The 19672-nt window shown below is 34.6% G+C and overlaps 1 protein-coding gene across 7 annotated transcripts in view; it reads right to left on the bottom strand.

Moving 5' to 3' along the window:
• Ezh2 (enhancer of zeste 2 polycomb repressive complex 2 subunit) overlaps positions 1 to 19672 on the bottom strand; it is a 74965-nt gene that overhangs the window by 22838 nt on the left and 32455 nt on the right. For 2 of the 7 annotated variants that reach the window (XM_047562311.1, XM_047562314.1), the window contains exons 2-4: positions 14415 to 14538; positions 13467 to 13595; positions 1461 to 1577 (exon numbers count right to left, since the gene is read on the bottom strand). In XM_047562311.1, coding sequence (XP_047418267.1) covers positions 1461 to 1577; positions 13467 to 13595; positions 14415 to 14531 — 363 coding nt within the window. In that variant the 5' untranslated portion in view covers positions 14532 to 14538. Of the gene's footprint in view, positions 1 to 1460; positions 1578 to 4314; positions 4430 to 4659; positions 4839 to 13466; positions 13596 to 14414; positions 14539 to 19672 lie in introns of those variants that run through there. The other 5 variants (XM_047562313.1, XM_047562315.1, XM_047562312.1 and 2 more) reach the window with 4 other exon arrangements.

Below are 19672 nucleotides of genomic sequence, written 5' to 3'. Positions count from 1 at the left end.
GGACAAAAGGGAGGAAAAGGGATACAAAATGAAAATTTAGATTTTAATGTATTCATCTATTTTGACTGAACCTGATATGCACATTGAGTCCTGCTTTTATACGTCTCAGTTGTACTAATCCCATTTAAACCAGTGTTCCTTTCTTTGGATTTAAGTGAAAATTAAATGACATTTGGCTCTTCTGTCTTCCCAACTATACCCACCTAATTTTTGCTCCCCAAAATATATATGTGTGTGTGTGTGCATATATATATATATATATATATATATATATATATATATATTTTTTTTTTTTTTTTTTTTTTTTTTTTTTGGGTACTGGGGATTGAACACATGGGCACTTAAACACTAAGTCACATCCTCAGTACTTTTTATTTATTATTTTTTTTTTATTTTGAGACAGGGTCTCACTAAGTTGCTCAAATTTGTAATCTTCCTGTCTCAGCCTCCCAAGTTGTTGCGATTACAGGTATGTGCCACCATGCCCAGCTCCAAAACATATCCTAATCAAAATAAAGATAATTTTTCTAATTTGTTTTGGTCCCAGAACAACCTAGGGATGATATATAAATAATATTTCCTGACAACAATATATTCTTTCAGAATTTCAGTCTGTGAAAATATGAAACTTCCCATAAGGTCTCACCCAATCTGACATCCCAATACCTCACCTATAGACACAAAATTCTCAAACTAAAGTTTTTTTTTTTTTTACCAAGTCTTAAATACACAAATTTATTCAACTACAGAAGAGTGAAGTTTATACCTCTACCATAAGATGTATAGAGAAAAGTGACTAAAGATGTTAAAAATTTATTTTTTGAAAAACTCTAGTAAACAATTCTCTAAAGCAGGCTCACCAAGGACCTCTACTCGTCCTTTTATTAGTCTTCTCACTTTCTATATCAAATGAGTAAAGCCATGCATTAATAAGTCAACGTACACTTTAATTTTTTTTGTTTCACTCTCTATTATTCTACTTCTATAAAGAATTAAATACCAGCATTTTATTATGAAAGCTAATGGGCTAGGGTTATCTATGGAAACATGTTTGTGCTTGTTTTCTAAGTTCTGAGAACAGGACACACCCCAGTGTATATTATTAACATGCTCCTAAAATTGTTTTAAATAAAATGTTTTCAATAAAGATGAAAAGTCAGATGAATTCTAGAATACTGACTGGGTTCTTCACACATAAGAACTATAAGCTTCACCTTTTAAATGGTTTAATCATAGGCACAGATTTTGCTTAAAACTTTTCTTATGGAGAACACAGGAAAAAACAATACAGCAAAGGCTTAAAAATTATATTCACCAATTTTTAAAAATCATTCCAAGTGTTATCATTTTGATAAGCTTCTTAAACTTCTGCTGTCTTGATTCACCATGACAAAAATATGATGTCTACTTATTTTTAAAAAGTTAATATCAAATAAGCAGAAGATATATTACTTACATACCATAAAATTCTGCTGTAAGGGAGACCAGGAATACATTATGGGTACTGAAGCAACTGCATTCAGGGTCTTTAATGGGATGACTTGTGTTGGAAAATCCAAGTCACTGGTCACAGAACACTACAACAGAAAAAAACAGAATTAACCCTGAAAAGTAAAAGGACAACCTTAAGGTGTAGTCATCATACTGTAAAGAGTTGCTTCCTACTTGAATAATTTTGAAAAGAAAATTTCTTTACCTCAGAGAGCAAAATTCATAAAACCGAAAAAGGATCCTCTTTTCTCTTTTTTAAAAAGAAAAAAAGATTCTTCAAATTTTGCAATTTTTCAAAACTCTCTCATTCTTCTCATACTTACCAGTAAGAATCAAAAACTATGTTAGCCTTGGCAATCTGACCCACTGTTTCACACTTTCACTATAAATTTCTTAGCTCATATTTACATCCCAATCACATATAGAAAAGTAATATATATGCCAAATATACACTTAAATCTTAAAAAGAACACTTGTTACATTAACTTTTCTTACACAAATAGTTACAAATTTGAGTTTCAATCTCAGCAAAGTGGATTCAAATCAATTCTGGAAAACAGTAATCTCTAGCACTTTTTGTGTGTTAGGCACTATTTTGAACACATTACATGTCTCATCGTATTTAGTACTTATTGTAACAATGTAAGATGGGTAATATTCTTAGCCCATTTTATAGGTGAGAAAACTAAGGTAAAGTAAGGATAAGTAACTTGCCCCACATCATTGGATAGAGCTATAATTTGAATCTCAAAAGTGTGACTCTGGAGACCCTGCTCTTATCCACTACCAATACTGCCATGATCTCACATCTCTATAATGTTTAAATGCACTTGGTCCCTTGAAATACCATATTTCATACAATCCATGATGATACTGATTTCAAGGCACACCATTTCTTCTCTATCACCAACAAAAAAAACATGGCCAATTAAAATATTATGTAATGCTTTCTCATCGCAGTGATTCTAAGCATGCTGGTTTCAGATGTTCAAATTTTTGCATCTTTGATTCCATGAAATAAGAATGTGTGCCCAAATAATCACAGCACTTTCTAACTCTGTCTAGAAATCCAGTTTTTCTTAAAAAAGAGTACTGTTACCCAATTATCAGGCCTCCAGGGCCTTCTCAAAAATACTACAGCCATATATTTATAATCTACAGTCAATGAAAGTAGAGCAAAAAGAATTTAATAAAATGAAACCAAAAAAAAGCATATCTACACATACATATTTAATGTTTAATTTTTTATTTAAGATGTCTTAAAAACAGCAGGTCTAGGACTGGTGAGATCAAAGAAGAAATCTTTTGGTATGCAGCCACATGGGGTCCTCAGCACTGCATCAGGTTAGAGGGATAATCTCACAATTATCACAGTCACTGCGGCACAAAAATAATCCCTTCCTTAGTGGAAGTGAAAGTTTAAGGATAGAGTAGTTAGGAAGAACTGTGACAGTGATTCAAGGCAAAGATAACAATACTAGAAAGTGTGCAGTTAAGTAAACAATTAAGATTCTAGAACCCACAATCTTTCCCCTTCCTGCTATTTGGTCTCTGATACAATCCTTCATCTATCCATCCAATAATCCAATAATAACAGCAATTAACATTTATTGAGCACGTACTATGTTGCAGGCACTGTGCTAAGTGCTTATATACACAATCTTCAATAGTCCTCTTTACAACATTATGATGTAGACAGTTTAGTACCACAACTCCACAAACAAGACAGACTGAAGGATGTTAAATAATCTGCCTAGTCAGAAACATAGTGAATCACAAGATCAGGATTAAAACCTAAGTCTGACTGCAATACCCAAAAGCTTAATCACTATGCTGTAGTTCTTGCCCTTGAGAAGTTCATATGGCAAAATCATGATAGCCCTACAGATCTGCTATATAAAATAGAAACACCACAACATGACAGGAGCCTCTCCTCCACCAATTTATTCACATTCTTTATTACTACCACATCTTCTTTCCTTCCTTCTACTTCACTAGGTTAATCTGAGGGTGAGGGGTTATGATAATTACTAAGTAAAGTATTATACACCATCCAGTGATTCTAAATAATTTCCATTCCTTAAAAACAAAATTGAAGTTGGTGGTTTTTGTTTTACATTTGGTGGCAACAAATTAATCGTGGCTTTAGTTCTGCAGATAAGCTGCTTTTAAAGCTTAGAGGGAGCAGATGGCCTCCCCAACTGACTTACCTGCCTTAACACCTAAATTCAAGGTCGCATATAAGGTTAAACAGTTGAATATTCTTTTCATCTATTAGACAGGAGGGATTCTGGCTCTTCTTTGTTTCTGTCTGAAGGCACGGATGGTAGTACTAAGGACTATATCCAACCCCTACCTGTGTCACATTTCCACTACCCATCAGCTCAATTCTGAGTCATACAAGAGTTAGCAAGGGACAGGAAATAAGTTCTCTGAGGGCAAAAGCAGCTGAGGTAAAAGTGTCATTTACCTCTCTGTCTTAAAACAACATTCAGCACAGTGTCTCCAAAAAAGAAGTAGGCACTCAAAAAATGTTTCTGGAATCAACAGACTGCATTTGCTGATTCTCCCTAATGGAGATATCAACTTCAATTCATTTAAAGCTGAGAGCACCTGTGTGGAAAACTGATGGTCAGCCCTGCCTCTTCAGCTCTGCGGCATTCCTGAACCTCTCCCACTCTTCAACGATTAACCACACAATAACCACACCCCTCTCATTTATGAAATAATACTCAAATGCAGTAGTATTTGCTGGTAAAACAAGTTTGGGAATTCTTATTTATTGACTTACAGGAAAATTACTCAAAAATCCTAGTTACTTACCAGCAACTTTTATTTTCTTTGAAAATGTATCATCCTTAACAGTTTATGAAATTCAGTCTTATACTGTTCATAGTAGTGAGAACTTTGACATCATGAGCTTCCACAGCATTTTACCTGATCAGAGTCATGTGTCTTGGACTCAGGAAGTCACCAGGAGACCTATATCAGCAAATTAAATTCTTTAATTCTAGTTCTGACTTGAGGGTCACACAGAGACGTTATTACAGATGATTTGTCAACAATGGTAAACAAAGGAAAAAAACTAGTTATCAAGGATGCTACATTTTCAGAGAAATGCAGTTTACTGGTAAGTAACCAGGTTCCTCTGAGGATGGATAGACTTACATCAACCAGCTGGTACAATAGGCGACTGTGTGGCTGGACCATTAGGAGCTGGAGAGGGAAGTCAAGCCAAAAATAGTAGTTGTAGGAGTACACAACCAAACTGAGACTCTTGGCAGAAGGCTGGTTCCAAGTAAAAACTGTGTTATGGAAAATCGTAGAGGGAAGAGCAGGTGAATGGCCTGCAGGGAAGGGAAAGAAATTAACACACCCTACTATGTGCCAAGCACTGTGCCAGAGACTTTACCAAAGTTAACTTCCTTAAAATTCACAACTATCCTGTGAGGTAGATATGAGTCCCCATTTTAGGACAGGACATCCCAAAAGACAACATCTATTAAGCCATCCTTCCTCTGAATAATCTTTAACATGAGTGGGGTTCAGTCCAACTTTCCTAAAGTAGGGGAAAGCTATACAGTCAGCCAAGTAAAAGAACATTCTCCAATACTGCTTGATCCATTTAATTCATGCCAGAGACATAATGAACTATTGCCATTGTCAAACGTCCTTCAACTTTTTCATGTGGGAACAATGAGCAAAGTGCAGGAAGGTTGTCACCCCAGGAGAGCATCAGTTGCCATCAAGTCTGGAGAAAAGCTGAAGATGACTTCTGAAACTACTTTGTACTCTTTCTTCAGGATTTGAGGAAAGAAAAGATAATGCATCCCGGTTTTAAATTAGCTAGCCCTTTTGCTGAAAATGGATAGCATATGATTTAAATGCAGACTACTTTTAGGTGAAGGAAGTACTGAAGACAAAACTAGAAAGAGACAAATATTAGTCCAGATAAAGAAGCTCAACAATAAAAGTGAGTTCATAACTAGCTTTAGAAAGCAAAGAGAAAGGTGACTGAAGGAGACACTCTGGAAAAATAATGAATGGTTTAGATAGGAAAGGGGCAGAAATAAAAACGGCAAGAAAAAAACCTGTTAGGATCTTCACAAAGATGTATTTAATGAAAGCAATTAATCAGAGGTGGTGGAGTTAAGGATTACAGTCATTTGTCTCAGATTTGAAGTATTTCAGTTTTTGTTGTTAAGCAGCTATGTAACAGCCATTCCAGATTGGGAGGACCACCTCTACCAGGCAATATAAGGCTACTGGCTTCTAAGCTCACTTCGCAGTTTCGCCTCCCTCTTGGGGGAGGGGGAGGCAACACATGTAGCATTTCACATAGAACACAGAACATGAAAAATATAGTTTCAGGAAGTTTAGGCCTTTAACACTCTTCCTTGCTTCTTAACTTCACAAGCCTATATCTAAACCTAGACCACCTAGGTTAAAACCAAGGCAGTCTGGGTCTGATAAGGGATTTCGAGGGGAAATCGTTCCCTCATTACCTACAGCTCTGCTGAAAACTCCAGATTTGCTAAAACAGAGCAGTAGTCATAGGACATAAGTTGGTGAAACCATAAAACACTCAAGGAAAAAAATAAAGGAAAATTCATGAAACGGGAAACCAGAGCCATGTTCATCCATCACATGCAAAAATCAAGCACCTAATTCAAGAAAGGCCCTGTGAACAGAAAAAAAATGATAATTTCTGTCATTGAAAATAAAAGAAAAAAAATTAAGAAATGGAACAGAATATTAGAATCCATGATTTCCATAAATTGTGGCAGCAAAAATCATTTTAAAGTCTTGCTTAAATGAAGAAGAGTAGAGGTACCAGCTAAAAATGAACATGCAAAACTGTCACAGTCATGGGCTGAAAGCCACCCTTAGACCCTAGCACAGAAGATCACCAGTCAGGCTGCTTCTGCTGCTCTTCAGAAATGATGACTGCCCTCAACTGTTCACTTTGTTCCACTGAGCAGCCAACAAGGATACTGAAACAAATGGACAGATAAACGAAAAGATGTCCTTCCTCACTCTTCATGACAAAGGAAATTCCTAATGGGTTAAATGACACTAGATACAAAAATGAAAACAGAAAAATAAAAGACATGGGTAACATATAACCTTGAAGTTGAGAAAGTTGTTTTTTTTTTTCCTAAGTTCCTAAGAAACAAAAATCAACATGGGAAAAAAACTATATAACCAAATATTCCAGAAATAGTATCAAAATGAAAAAAAAATCTGCAAAAATATAAAATGTTAGTATTTCAAATAAAAGCCTTATAAATCAAGAAGGCCCAACCTAACTTAAAAAGATTCCACACCAAATAGCCAATTCACAAAAGAAATATAGCAAACAACTCATACTCAACTAAACTATAACACAATTTTTTACCTCTCAGACTGACAAGAGAATAATAATACTTTGTGTTGGGAATATAGGTAAACAGACACTTCCATAAATACCTGAAGGGGCTATATCGTACAACTTTTGTGGGAGCATTTGGAATTACCTGCTAAGATCTTAACTATGCATATTGTTTCAAAAACCTAAATGGTCATCACTTAAGAATAGGGCAACAGGCAAGGTGGGGCACGCCTGTAATCCCAGTAGCTGAGGGAGAAGGGTGAGGAGATCAAAGACAGCCTCAGCAAAAGTGAAGCACTAAGCAACTGTCTGAGACCCAGTCTCTAAATAAAATACAAAATAGGGCAGGGGATGTGGCTCAGTGGTCAAGTGCCCCTGAGTTCAATTCCCAGTACCCACGTCCGCAAAAAGAAAAAAATAGGGCAATAAATTATGGTATATCCGTGGTTCAAACATTATGTTTTTGTGGGGTATTCTTGCTTTTTGTTTGCTGCAGTTCTAGGGATCGAACCCAGGGACTCACTCGCATCAGTTAAGTGCTCCACCACTGAGCTATATCCCTAGCCCTCTATATATTTTTTAAGTAGAATGAGGTCTGGACAGAGGTTGTAAAGTGATGGCCCCAATTAGCAAGCATGTTTTATCTGGGCAGTAATTTTCTTTTAAATAAAACACACTTAAACATACTACTAACATGCTATTATACATAGGAAAAGCTGAAAGAATAAAAACCAAAGGGGTTGGACTATGGGGACTTTTGCCTTTGGTTTTATATATTTCTGCATCACTTGAATGTTTACAATAATCACTTCACAATGACCTCTTTTAATTAGAAAAAAAATAAAACTTTCAAACGAGTTTCATCAACCCAACAGATATTTGTAGTAGCTAGTATAAATCTGCCACATCAGTTGCCTGGCTAAATCTGCATAAACCTCTCAAAATATTACCTAAGTAATATTCTTTTATAAAATCTACAAAAGACGACAAAACCGAATCCTAAGCAGCAAATTTAAGCCAATTCACGTTACCCAGCTAAATTACAACAAAACTTACAGGTCTAATAATTTTTTTTTAAATTTCTTTGAAGAATAATTTTTAACATTCCAGACTAGTGGAGTATCTTTTTGGTTTTTGTTTGTTCAGTCATTTAAACAGTTGTCAAAGTCTGGTTTTGTATTGGGAAAGAGACAGGATCTCTGTAATAGACAATTTAGCAACCATTTTTTTAAAAATCGTTTTGGTTATCAATGAACCTTTATTTTATTGATTTATATGTAGTGCTGAGAATCAAAGCCAGTGCCTCACACATGCTAGGCAAGCACTCTTCCACTGAGCTACAACCTCAGCCCTTAACAACCATTTTTAAAACACAGACATCGAAAGCATTATTATTTCTAGAAGAAAAACTGCATATTAAAAGCACTTCTGCTGTTTTATTAATTGCCCAAAAGATAAACATTATTGAAAATTTTGATTTAAAAATTTTTAAATATGTGATCTTTTAAAATATAAACTCAATCAAAATACACATTTAATACATGCAGATTATAACATAAACTCCAACATTATAAATGACCTTCCTTTTCTTAATCTAATCCTTTGGAAAATAATAAAATGCTTACATAAGTTTCTTAAAAAAAAAAAAAAAAAAAAAAGGAAAATCCCTTTATATGATCACTTAAACATTGCATCCATTTCAGCCTAAAGAGAGCCAGAAAGCAAACAAATGCCACAGCAATTTAGAAGTTGCACAGGTAGGAAGGACCAACAGAGCTACCACAAGACTCCCCTCCCCAAGTGAATACTGAGAGAGGCAAGCAGCCACTGAAAACTACTTAGAGACCAGTTTCTGGAGAAGAGCAAAAACAAAAATGAACAGATTCGTTCAGACTGAAAATAAACAGACACCTGAGAGAACCACCTATTTATTTCAAAGATACAAGAGAAAATGACTTAAGGTTGCCTGCCATATTTGTCAAAAGGCTCATAATAATCTAAACCTACAGGTTTTATAATCCTGAAATTTACAAAATAAAGAAAGCATGTTACTATACTGAATGTTAAGAATGTATTTGAGGGCTGGGGATGTAGCTCTGAGTAGAGCAGTTCGGGCAGAGAGCTGAGTAAAAACACTAAATTAGATATTGGATACCCTAGGATATTTTTTTCTTCTTCTTTCTAAATAGTAACTAAACTTCTGTTTACAATTAACTGAGGGAGGTGCAAATCCATAAACAATCCAATATTGTTTGTGGTTTTTTTCCTTATTCAACAAAAAAAGTACAAATTGCCAACATATGAAAGAACTTACACCATCTATTTTGATAAAACTTGCTCCAAAGAAGAAATCATTTACAAATATTATGTTTATATTATCATAAACAATGAACTTATAATCACTTCAACTATAACCAGGAAGAACAAATAAATATATTTCTGAAAGTCTTTAAATTATTCATGATACTAGAATCATGGTGTCCATTTGATGCTGCTTCTACATTAGACACTTTGAAGAAGTCCCAGGTTTAAATAACCAAAAATTCTCATTTTTTAAATCAGTAAATAAGACAGAACTCTAAAAAGCATTTTATTCCCTGGGAAATCTAAAAATGAACAATGGAAAGACATTTTTATTAAATTACTAATCATACCATTTGCCCAAAAGACAGGTATTATCTGAACAAGCTTCTTTTTCACAGTAAGAAGAATTTTATATTAAAAAGCAATGAAGGAAAAAGTATTTTGTGATTTTCAGCAAGCAATGGACAAATGCACACCAAAAAAATGTACTAATGATAACTTCAAGACTAACTCCTATGCCGGTTTCTTCACTAAAACCACCAAACCACAAAAAGGAACAGACTGAAGAATATGACTACTAATGTAAAGACTTAGAGAATATCATTTTTATTACTGGTTGATAAGACAAAGTAATGCAATCACCTACAAACAATATTTTGATAAATGGTCACACAGTATAGCAAAGGTGCACATCCCTGGCACTTCAAATGGGGAATGCTATGGACTTCACATGTTTGGAGTAACAGTACCTAGCCTTCCCTATTAGGAAAGTGTCTGCAAAACAGGCTCACTTTTATTTTCTCCTCTTGCTTAACCTACTTCATACTCCAACATTTAAAATGTATGAAGGCAATCAATAAACAGATGAAAAAGCTCAAACCAAAGAAAAACAGATACATTCTCATCCAAAAAGTCAGAAGGTTAGACTATAACATCTACATGCATTACTTAATAACATTTTGAAGATTAACTGAAGAACAAAGAAAAAAAAACAGTCACTATCTTCATGAAGTCAGAAGTATTGTTTTTATAAAGGAACACATTCTGAATTGAAATTCTATGGACAACGCTGCTTAGATTCTGTAATCTCAGTAACAAAAAGCAAGTACCCCAAATCTTAGGACACACTAAAGACAAGCTCCCTAGGTTCAACTGCAGAGCACATGGATCTGAAATCAGATTCTGCATTAGTCACTTCATTAGGTCAGAAAATAACTCCTGCTAGACATTCTTTACAAAAATAACCCAGAGAAAATAATTCCAAAACTCAGTATATCTACTTCTATAATTTTAGAAAGGAGAAAAGCATAAGAAGACTGCTTGATTGAAGAACTGAAAAACTAATAATTATTAATATGTCGTGCTGCAAGGATTTAAACTGAATATGTCAGCACTTACATATAATTAGCTTATAAAAATAAGCAATTAATTAAAGCAATGCCATAATGGCACTTCAAATGGGGGATGATGTAGACTTCACATGTTTGGATCAACACTGCAGTCTGAAATTCTACCTAACGCACCTACAAGGAAGTCTCTGCAAAACAGGCTCGCTTTTATTTTCTCCTCTTGCTTGATGACCTACTTAATATTCCAACTTTTAAGATACAGAGAAGCAATAAATATATAGATGGAGATGCTGAAACCAAAAATAAATAATAATCGGGGATACATTTTCATCTGAAAAGCCAGAAGGTTAGACTATAATGTCATTGAATTCTTTTCAGTCTGAAACTTCATGATTTATTGGGATAATACCAATAAGCTTATCACAAACTGGATAAACTCTGCTTTCAAGTCAGTGATGATGTTTTAAAAGGGAACAAAAAAAATGAATCTTTTTTAAAAAAACATTTTTACTCCATCTGCTATTATTTTTATGTGGTGCTAAAGATCAAAGCCAATGCCTCACACGTGCTAGGTGAGTACTCTACCACTGAGTCACAACCCAGCCCCACAAAATGAATCATTTGAAGTATAATGAGCTAGAAAGAGTGATTCAAAAACATGAATGACCCTGATCAGGACAAAGTTCTATGCAATAAAAACTGAATTCTGAAAGCTAGGAATTATTTTCTTCTTTTCTCCCCAATATTTTGTGAAAATGTTTTTTCCTCAACCTTTGTGGGGTATTTATGGAAGTATTAAGTTTAGAAAACAATTTTGTTTTACTAAAATTCTGACCTCTTCTCACAATGTATCATACACTCACCTAAAGATTAGGTATCCTTACATTTAATAACATCTCATTTGACAAAAAAGTCAAAATTCAGCTAATAAATATCTACTTGAGTAAACTATACTCATATTTAATGTCAAAAATGTTACTAGGAACAATTAAATTGCATATAAATAATGTACTTTACAATCCCTTAATATATCAAGTGTACTCTTCTGGGAATCTTTCAGATCATCAGAGCAAACCAAGTGACTTCACTCCTTCAAAAACTCAGTTTCCTAATCTAGGGGAAAAAGTATAACACAACTACCATGAAGATTAATTGAGGTAATATAAATAGGATCCAGCAGAGTGCCAGAAATCACTATTGCTGTTACATAAATCTAAGCTGGGCTTTCTGTAGCATTTTGAAATATTTAATGGGTAGCAAAATATAAGTATTTCAAATTGGGCACAACAGTGTAATCCCAGCAAGTTGGAAGGCTAAGGCAGGAGGATGCAAGTTTGAAGCCAGCCGCAGTAACTTAGTGACACCCTCAGAAACCTAGTGAAACTGTCTCAAAACAAAGGACTGGGGATATAGCTCAGTGGTGAAGTGCCTCTGGGTTCAATCCCCAGTACCCAACAATAATAAGTATTTTGTGTAGTTCTTTCTACCTTACTTTTACACAGTTCTAAGATTTCTTCCTCCAAGGAGGAAAAAAAAAAAAAAAAAGATTTTTGTTTTTCATTCACCTCAAAATTTACAAAAGATTATTAGATGAAACTTTCAAAAGAATTACCTGAGGGCTAGGGATATAGTTCAGTGGTACAGTACTTGCCTAGCATGTGAAAGGCCTTAGATTCAATCCCCAACACCACATAAACACAAAACAAAACAAAAGAATTACTGGAAAGCCCTGCACTTATCCACTCTGAGAATATCTGCAGGGGCCTAGAAAAGTCCCTTTCACCACTGGTATATTAATAAAACATTTACTTCTAATATCTAGGCTCTAACTTGTATCAAATAATGGGAAAAGTATCAACATAAAATACACATTCATACAATTGTGAGTCAGGCTTTATAAGCTGTCACCTGAAAAAATATGTAAGTGACTAAAAACCATACCAAGTCATGTGTCACCATCAAGACCACCATAACATCACCAAAGTTGTCATTAAGATCTCCTATGTTTAGCTATTAGGATTATCACAATCTTTGAAGCCTGTATGTCCCACAACTTAGACGAGTCTCATACAACAGCAAATTATCACTTATTACAATGTTATATTGAAAAAATGGTTATTCATAAAAAATTTATTTATAAGAAATTTTCCTGTTTAGATGTTTCCCATGTTTAGACATGCACATAAACAACCTATTATAAAGTATAATCTTAACTCCAAATCACTCTCTCCCCTCTTTTTGCTTCAGTTTCCATTTAATTACTATACCATGTCTTTCTGCATACATAAGTACTTAAACAGAATCACCTAAACCAGAACCTTACTGATCAGTTCTATCCCATTTAGGTTTCTACCATTTTCTTCTCATCTTGCTGCAAGTGTGATTTAATAGGATATTTAATTATGGATTATACCATAGATTTATTGCCTTTCTTTGAAAATAGGAAACTTGGTATCTACCTCTGTAGAAAAGAATATTCCAATCTCTCAACATTGAATTTAAAAATTTTAATATTTGAATAAGAGATAAATAATAAAAAGCTTTCTTACTCCATGAATATGAAAGAAACATTTTTTGCCACATGGGATTCATATTAAGTGGGGAGGGAGGAAGACAACTGTGAGTCAGGAAGCCTTGCTCTGGATACTGATCTGATAGAGACTTTTAAAATTATTCAATTTAAAAGCCATTTTTTAAAAAAATCAACAGTCTTAATAAAATCCAGGAATGTATCTAGCAACAGAGTATATTCTAAATACTTAAAGCTCTGTTGAAGGAATCACTAGTAGTGTGATCGAAGGCAGTCATTGACAATTGCACATGAAAAAGAAACAGTAATAAAAAGAGGGACATCCTGAGATCAGTGACTTCTTCCCAATAACCATTCAATGTTCCAATAAGCAAAAATCAAAATGTGCTGATAATTACTACAACACGTTATGTTGACCAACCTCCCTAGTCCCGCGCAATGAGCTCACAGAAGTCATGATGTGCACAGGCTGTATCCTTCGCTGTTTCCATTCTTGGTTTAAGATTTCCGTTCTTTCCAAAATTTTCTGACGATTGGAACTAAACATACTCTTTAAAATAACAAAGGAGAGGAGAAGAGAAATTGTTCACTGTTAGAAAATGTGTAACATCTATAAACAGGTTAAAAATCTAATGATTCCTCATGAATACCAGGAGCATTTCTTTAAATACATCTCTATGTAGTTAATACTAAACTAATTTCCCATATTCAAATAATATACGAACACCACACCTATTATCTTATTGCAAGTGGGAGGGAAACAAAATTATTTCCATCCTTTCTTTAACTTCATATTTAAAAAAGAATCATGATGACTTCAGAAACATAAAATCATGAAACACATTCCCTTATGGTTGGGTCCTCAGTCCACACATGCAATACAAAAGTAGACTAAAAAAAGACTGATTTTCAGCCAGGTACAGAGGCACCCATTTAAAATCCCAGCAGCTCAGGAGGCTGAGGCAGGAAGATCTCAAGTTCAAAGGCAGTCTCAGCAATTTGGCAAGGCCCTAAACAACTTAGTGAGACCATCTCAAAATTTTAAAAGATAAATAAAAAGGGGTGGGGATGTACCTCAATGGTTAAGTGCCCCTGGGTTTAATCCCTGGTACCAAAAAAAAAAAAAAAGACTGATTTCCAACTAGGTGAAAATTACCCTTAGATTAAAATCTTTCCATTGTCATTAATATACATGATACAATATTAATTAAGACATATCAAGACCCTTAGTTTCTAAGGCCTGAATTGATGTTACTGTAAACATGACCTTGGGTAAAAATGTACTGTTTCAGATTAAAATTGATTTAACTTTAGGGGGGAATAAACTAACCTTAACTATATATGCATTTTTATGGAAGACAATTTATACCTTTACTTCATCAGCTCGTCTGAACCTCTTGAGCTGTCTCAGTCGCATGTACTCTGATTTTACACGCTTCCGCCAACAAACTGGTCCCTTCTCAGATTTCTTTCCAGTGTGGCCCATGATTATTCTAAAAGCAATGGTTTCATATTAAAATCACTAATCTAACCGGCTTTAATATGATCACCTATCTTTAATCCTAAGCAAAAATTAAAAAAAAAAAAAAAACCAAAGAAATGCACATTTTATACTGCTAACTGCAGAAAGATACTCTTTTGCTCTGTATGAAACTTTCACTGAACGTTTTCATTTCATACAACATTTCACTGAAAGTTTTCATTTCATACTTTATTTTTACTTACAAAAAATTCTATACTCCTGAAGAGAAGCCATCTTACAGAAGTGTGATGTTATTACAGGAATTAAGTATATTATAGCAGAAGCTAGCATTTACTCTATTAAGGTTCACGTTTCTGAAGGGGGAAATAATGTAGCAACATTCTGTAAGTTTTTTCTCATTTTCATAGTTATTGAATAAGCAAGGGATAACTAGATAACAGACAGTCAGCCCTCTATCCAGATTCCATATTCATGAACTCAACCAACCCTGGGTCAAAAATATCCACAAAAAAATTCCAGGAAGTTCCAAAGAGCAAGACTTGAACTTGCACGCACCACCACACACTCTGCTGAATCCGTGAGAATGAAGTGATGTGCAGGCATAGCCTCCAGCCATTTCAGATTTGAGCACTGTTCACCTCATCTCTCTCTTGTACCGTGTAGCTAGGCTCTGTACTGAACATTCACAGACTTTATTTTTGTCACTAGTCCCTAAACAAGAGAGTATAACAACTATTTCTATTAACACTTTCATTATAGTAGGTATTATAAGTAATCTAGAAATGATTGAAAGTACACAGAACATGTGCTTAGGTTATTTCAAATATTTTGCCATTTTATATAAACGAACATCCACAGATTTCGGAATCCAAAAGGGATACTATAACCAATTCCCCTCAGATACCAAGGGAACACTGTAATCAGGAAAAGGTAAAAGTGAAAAGGAAGCAAAATTTACATGTAGCACTAAAAGTAGGATATATAATAAATGTACAAATGAAAATACTTTTCCAGCACACACTTTTAACCATGCTTCTCACCTTAAATTCTGTGGTGATAAAAATCTATATTTCTGCCTCTTGTGTTACTTTTATTCATAAGGGGGTTCCACTATGTAGAGAAAAGAGAACGCAGCAAATGCAAAGTAAATTCTCTGCCCTATCTTCAGTGGCAGGCTCTAAGCACCAAACATGTTTAAATGTGGGCAGAGCCTATAGTGCAGCACATGTCTAAGGCACACTATAGTTCCTACCTTAAGTCTAAATAAGTGTCTTTTCTGAACATTATTTTCTAAAAGTATTTAAATGACACTGTATTTTCAAAAGCTTTGTAGGTCACACTAATAATTTTCAATTTATCTTAAGAAGAAGAGAAATTTACAGTATTTGAAGTAAAAAGGCTGGAGGTAGGGGTTTGAAAAAATCAAGCTAACAGCAGTATAGGAACAGGAGGGTAGATAGGGAGAACAAAATACAGTCAGACTAGATGCCACCATTATGTAACCTGTAAACAAGAGATGATAGTAGCTTTAGACCACAATGGTGATGAGAAAATAAAATTCAAAAGCACTTAGGCGATTTTTCCACCATCTGATTATTTAAATATGGAAAATGAAGGGGAATAAAGACACTTATTTAGACTTAAGGAGGGACTATAGTGTGCCTTAGACATCTGGTGCACTATAGGCTCTGCCCACATTTTAACATTCTGGCTTGACTACCTAGGTAATTTTTAAAGTGCTTCATTTGACTGTTTACATAAAATACCCAGGCATAGAGAAAAATGCCCAAGAAGAAGACTGAGGGACAAAAAGAGCCTTCAGGTAAGTGGGTATCTTTCTACAGAATACTCAACTACCAACCGGCAACAGAGAGAATACAGATGGTAGGTAAGAGCTGAAGGAAATGGGCAAAGAAATTATTTTTCAAGCATGTAATAAATATTATGAACCAGGCAGTGAGGATACAAAATTAAATAAAACGAATATAGAAATACAAATAAAGTCTTCTCCTTATAAAGCTTCATGTTCTACCTAAGAAGAACTAGATGACCCATCTTTGGAGTAAAGTAGAAAATGGCATTGTGAAAAATGGCTAGGTGAAACCAAAGGACAAAGTAAGAAAGTGGAGCTTTATTAATAAATAAATAACTGTGGCGCTGTTTGTTTTCATAGCTGCTAGTTGGTTAATAGATGAAGCCTTAATAACTGCAACCAAATTATTTTCAGATCACTTAGCACTTCAAAGGCCTAGGAACTAGAAAAAAATGAGGAAAAAAAGGTATTATCTGTAGGCCTCATTTGCTTATAGGCTAATCACAACTAGTCCTTCTGTGGCCTTGGTCCTTGAAAGTAGCACCTCTGCTCAATAAAGCCTACAGTAGGAACATGTGTTTAGTTTTAACTGATTTGCAATATGGGTACTAGTACAATTCCTTTTCTTAAGATGTACAATTGGTGAAGAGATATTACTTAGCGTTTCAATATCAGAAGAGATATTAGTTAGCATTTCACGTCTTTGCACTAGAACCCTTCCTGCCTAATATTGTGAAATACCTTCCATGTTGTTTCTACCATTAATAACACTATTTCCAATGAAGTATGTCATGACAATAACCTGAAAGTATTCAGACTGTTCTTTGAAGGGATAGGGATATATAGGCAGTTTCATTAAAAAAAAAATAAATAAATAAATTTAAGGCACCAATTAGAAGGGCACTTTACATAAAACAAATTCCCATCCACTAACACAGCATTTGCAACATATTTGCATGTTTTTCACTCTATTCCATCCCCACTGTAAATTCTTCAACAGCAAGAACCATTTTCACTCATTTGTAAAATATAGCTGTGTCTAATAGTTAGACTTAAAAACAAGAAAAAAATCAGGTTTATTAAAAGGAAGATGTGCCCTATTACCAAGCAATCTTTGAGAGGAGATGATGAATCTCAAGAGATGGTTTGGGCCCTATGGTTCAGCTATCCCCACCAATCAGGAGATCCTAGACATAAAACCCAGAGTCTCTGGGATTCTTTTTTATTAAGGAAGCTGATGATGCCTTAAAGTCCTTCTACCAAACACCTCAAACTTTGGTTCCACATCAAATATACACACAGACACACACTTTCTCCAAGCCTGGCACGTAGAAAAGCTTCCCCTCCACTCTTCCCACAACAAAGGTCAGATGCAAATTAGTGATCTTTCCCAATAGCATAGCCAAAGATTAAAATACCGTTCCAAATATTCATATAGGCAGAAGGAAACTTTTATTAAGATGTCATGCTATTAAATGGATGAGAAACTTGTGAAATCATATGGTTTTTAATTTTTTCATTCAAAAGATTGATTTAGTTTTATGGATGAAATCACATTACAGTATTATTTTTATCCAGAATATGAAAATAGCTTCTCTTATTAAAAACAAATTATAGTTATCACCATTAAGAGAAGATTCTACCTTGCTGGGTATATGGCTCAGTGGTTAAGCACCCCTGGGTTCAATTCACCAGTACCAAAAAAAAAAAAAAAAGTTAATCTTTAATTCAAAAGCCAAAGCATATTATGGTACCAATACAAGGATGGATACAAGACCAGAATCAGTTCAGCCACCATGAAAACCTCAGATTTCCTGCAATGCTACTAGGGCAAGAATGCTTGCTCTTCCCCATTTAGATTTGAATAGGGACAAGTGTTGCCCAAGGACTTGCTGGAAGTCACCTGCAACCACCAAAGAACCTGCAAAGAATAGAAAGAATGAGATGGGGTAGAGGTTCAAAGCCAAGAAATGGACTCTCCTCACAACACCTCAGTCCTAAATAAGGTACAACTTGCAAAAAACAATTCCAGAACTACTCAATTATGAAGCCAAGAAATCCCTTTTTTCCTTAAAGCAGAATGAATTAGGTTTCCTGTCACATGAACTATAAAAGGTATCTTAGCACTGAGATTATACACTCAGCACTGAGTATACATACATACTTAGCACTGAGACTATACAAATAAGACCTTCTCAATTCACATTAGATGGCTTCTCAAAGCCTGTTTCATGACCATCAACAGCACTATCAGAAAGAACAGTATGCAGTGGTGCTCTGCTCTTCACTAAGGACCTTCCCAGGTTTACCAAGGCCCCATAAAGTAGCCAAAGCACACTGTTCAACCTCTAAGGTGACAAGGCCACACAAGCCCAAGGATTCAGCATTCTTCCCAGATACTCAGATATGAACCTACTCCACTTAGGCTGAACAAGACATTCCTTGTTCTGTTGCCAATGACAGAAAAACCAACAGTACCCTTGATATCTTTAAAGTTTGTCCTTAAACATTTGCTAAATCAAGGCAACAGTAATCAATTTCTTCTTTCCAAGTAGATGTTTGTTTCTACATGTTTGATGAAAATGAGGTAAATGAACAACATATACTACTTATGTTTCATAACTAAATTAATAACATTAACTATGACTCTTAACTGAATACCAGGTCAAATAAGCTTAAATCAAAACTCAACCAATATAATGATAACAATATTCCCAATGTTCTTCCCTAAAAAAAAAATTAACTTCCCTAGATTATCATAAAATTGCCTATTTTGAAAAATCACCAGTCTTTAACTATTTTTTAAATTACAGCTTTATATACATAGTAGTTGGGTTTAATTGTGTTTAAATACTTGGATGGCAGCTGTTAGTCTCATTTAACAAATTCACTTATTTTTGTCAATTAATGTCCATTGTTGGGATGGGATTGTGGATTAGTGGTAGAGCGCTTGTCTTACATGCATGAGGCACTGGTTCGATTCTCAGCGCAGCATATAAATAAATGAATAAAATAAAAGTCCACTAACAACTCAACAAAAAAATCTTAAAAATCCATTGTTTATTATACTGAAATTTTAATGGTAAGATAGTATATGTAAGGAAAACAACATGAACAGAACTTAAGACACAAGGTTATTAAACTATTACTTACTGATAAAAGTCAATTACCTAGAAGATTTTATCCCTGACTAGAAATACAGACAATGTGAAGTCTGTGGAAAGGAAGACTGTGAGAAGAATCCAAGAAAAGCAGATGGTACCACTGGATACCAGAATCAGGATTCAGGATGGGAGACAGCAAGCAGACTCATCTTACCTATCTGCTCTGA

This window comes from Sciurus carolinensis, chromosome 8 (assembly GCF_902686445.1).
Source record: "Sciurus carolinensis chromosome 8, mSciCar1.2, whole genome shotgun sequence".
NCBI classification, from domain to species: domain Eukaryota; kingdom Metazoa; phylum Chordata; class Mammalia; order Rodentia; family Sciuridae; genus Sciurus; species Sciurus carolinensis.
Note: the sequence above shows the minus strand (reverse complement) of the source record. Positions and strands in the feature narration are given on the sequence as shown.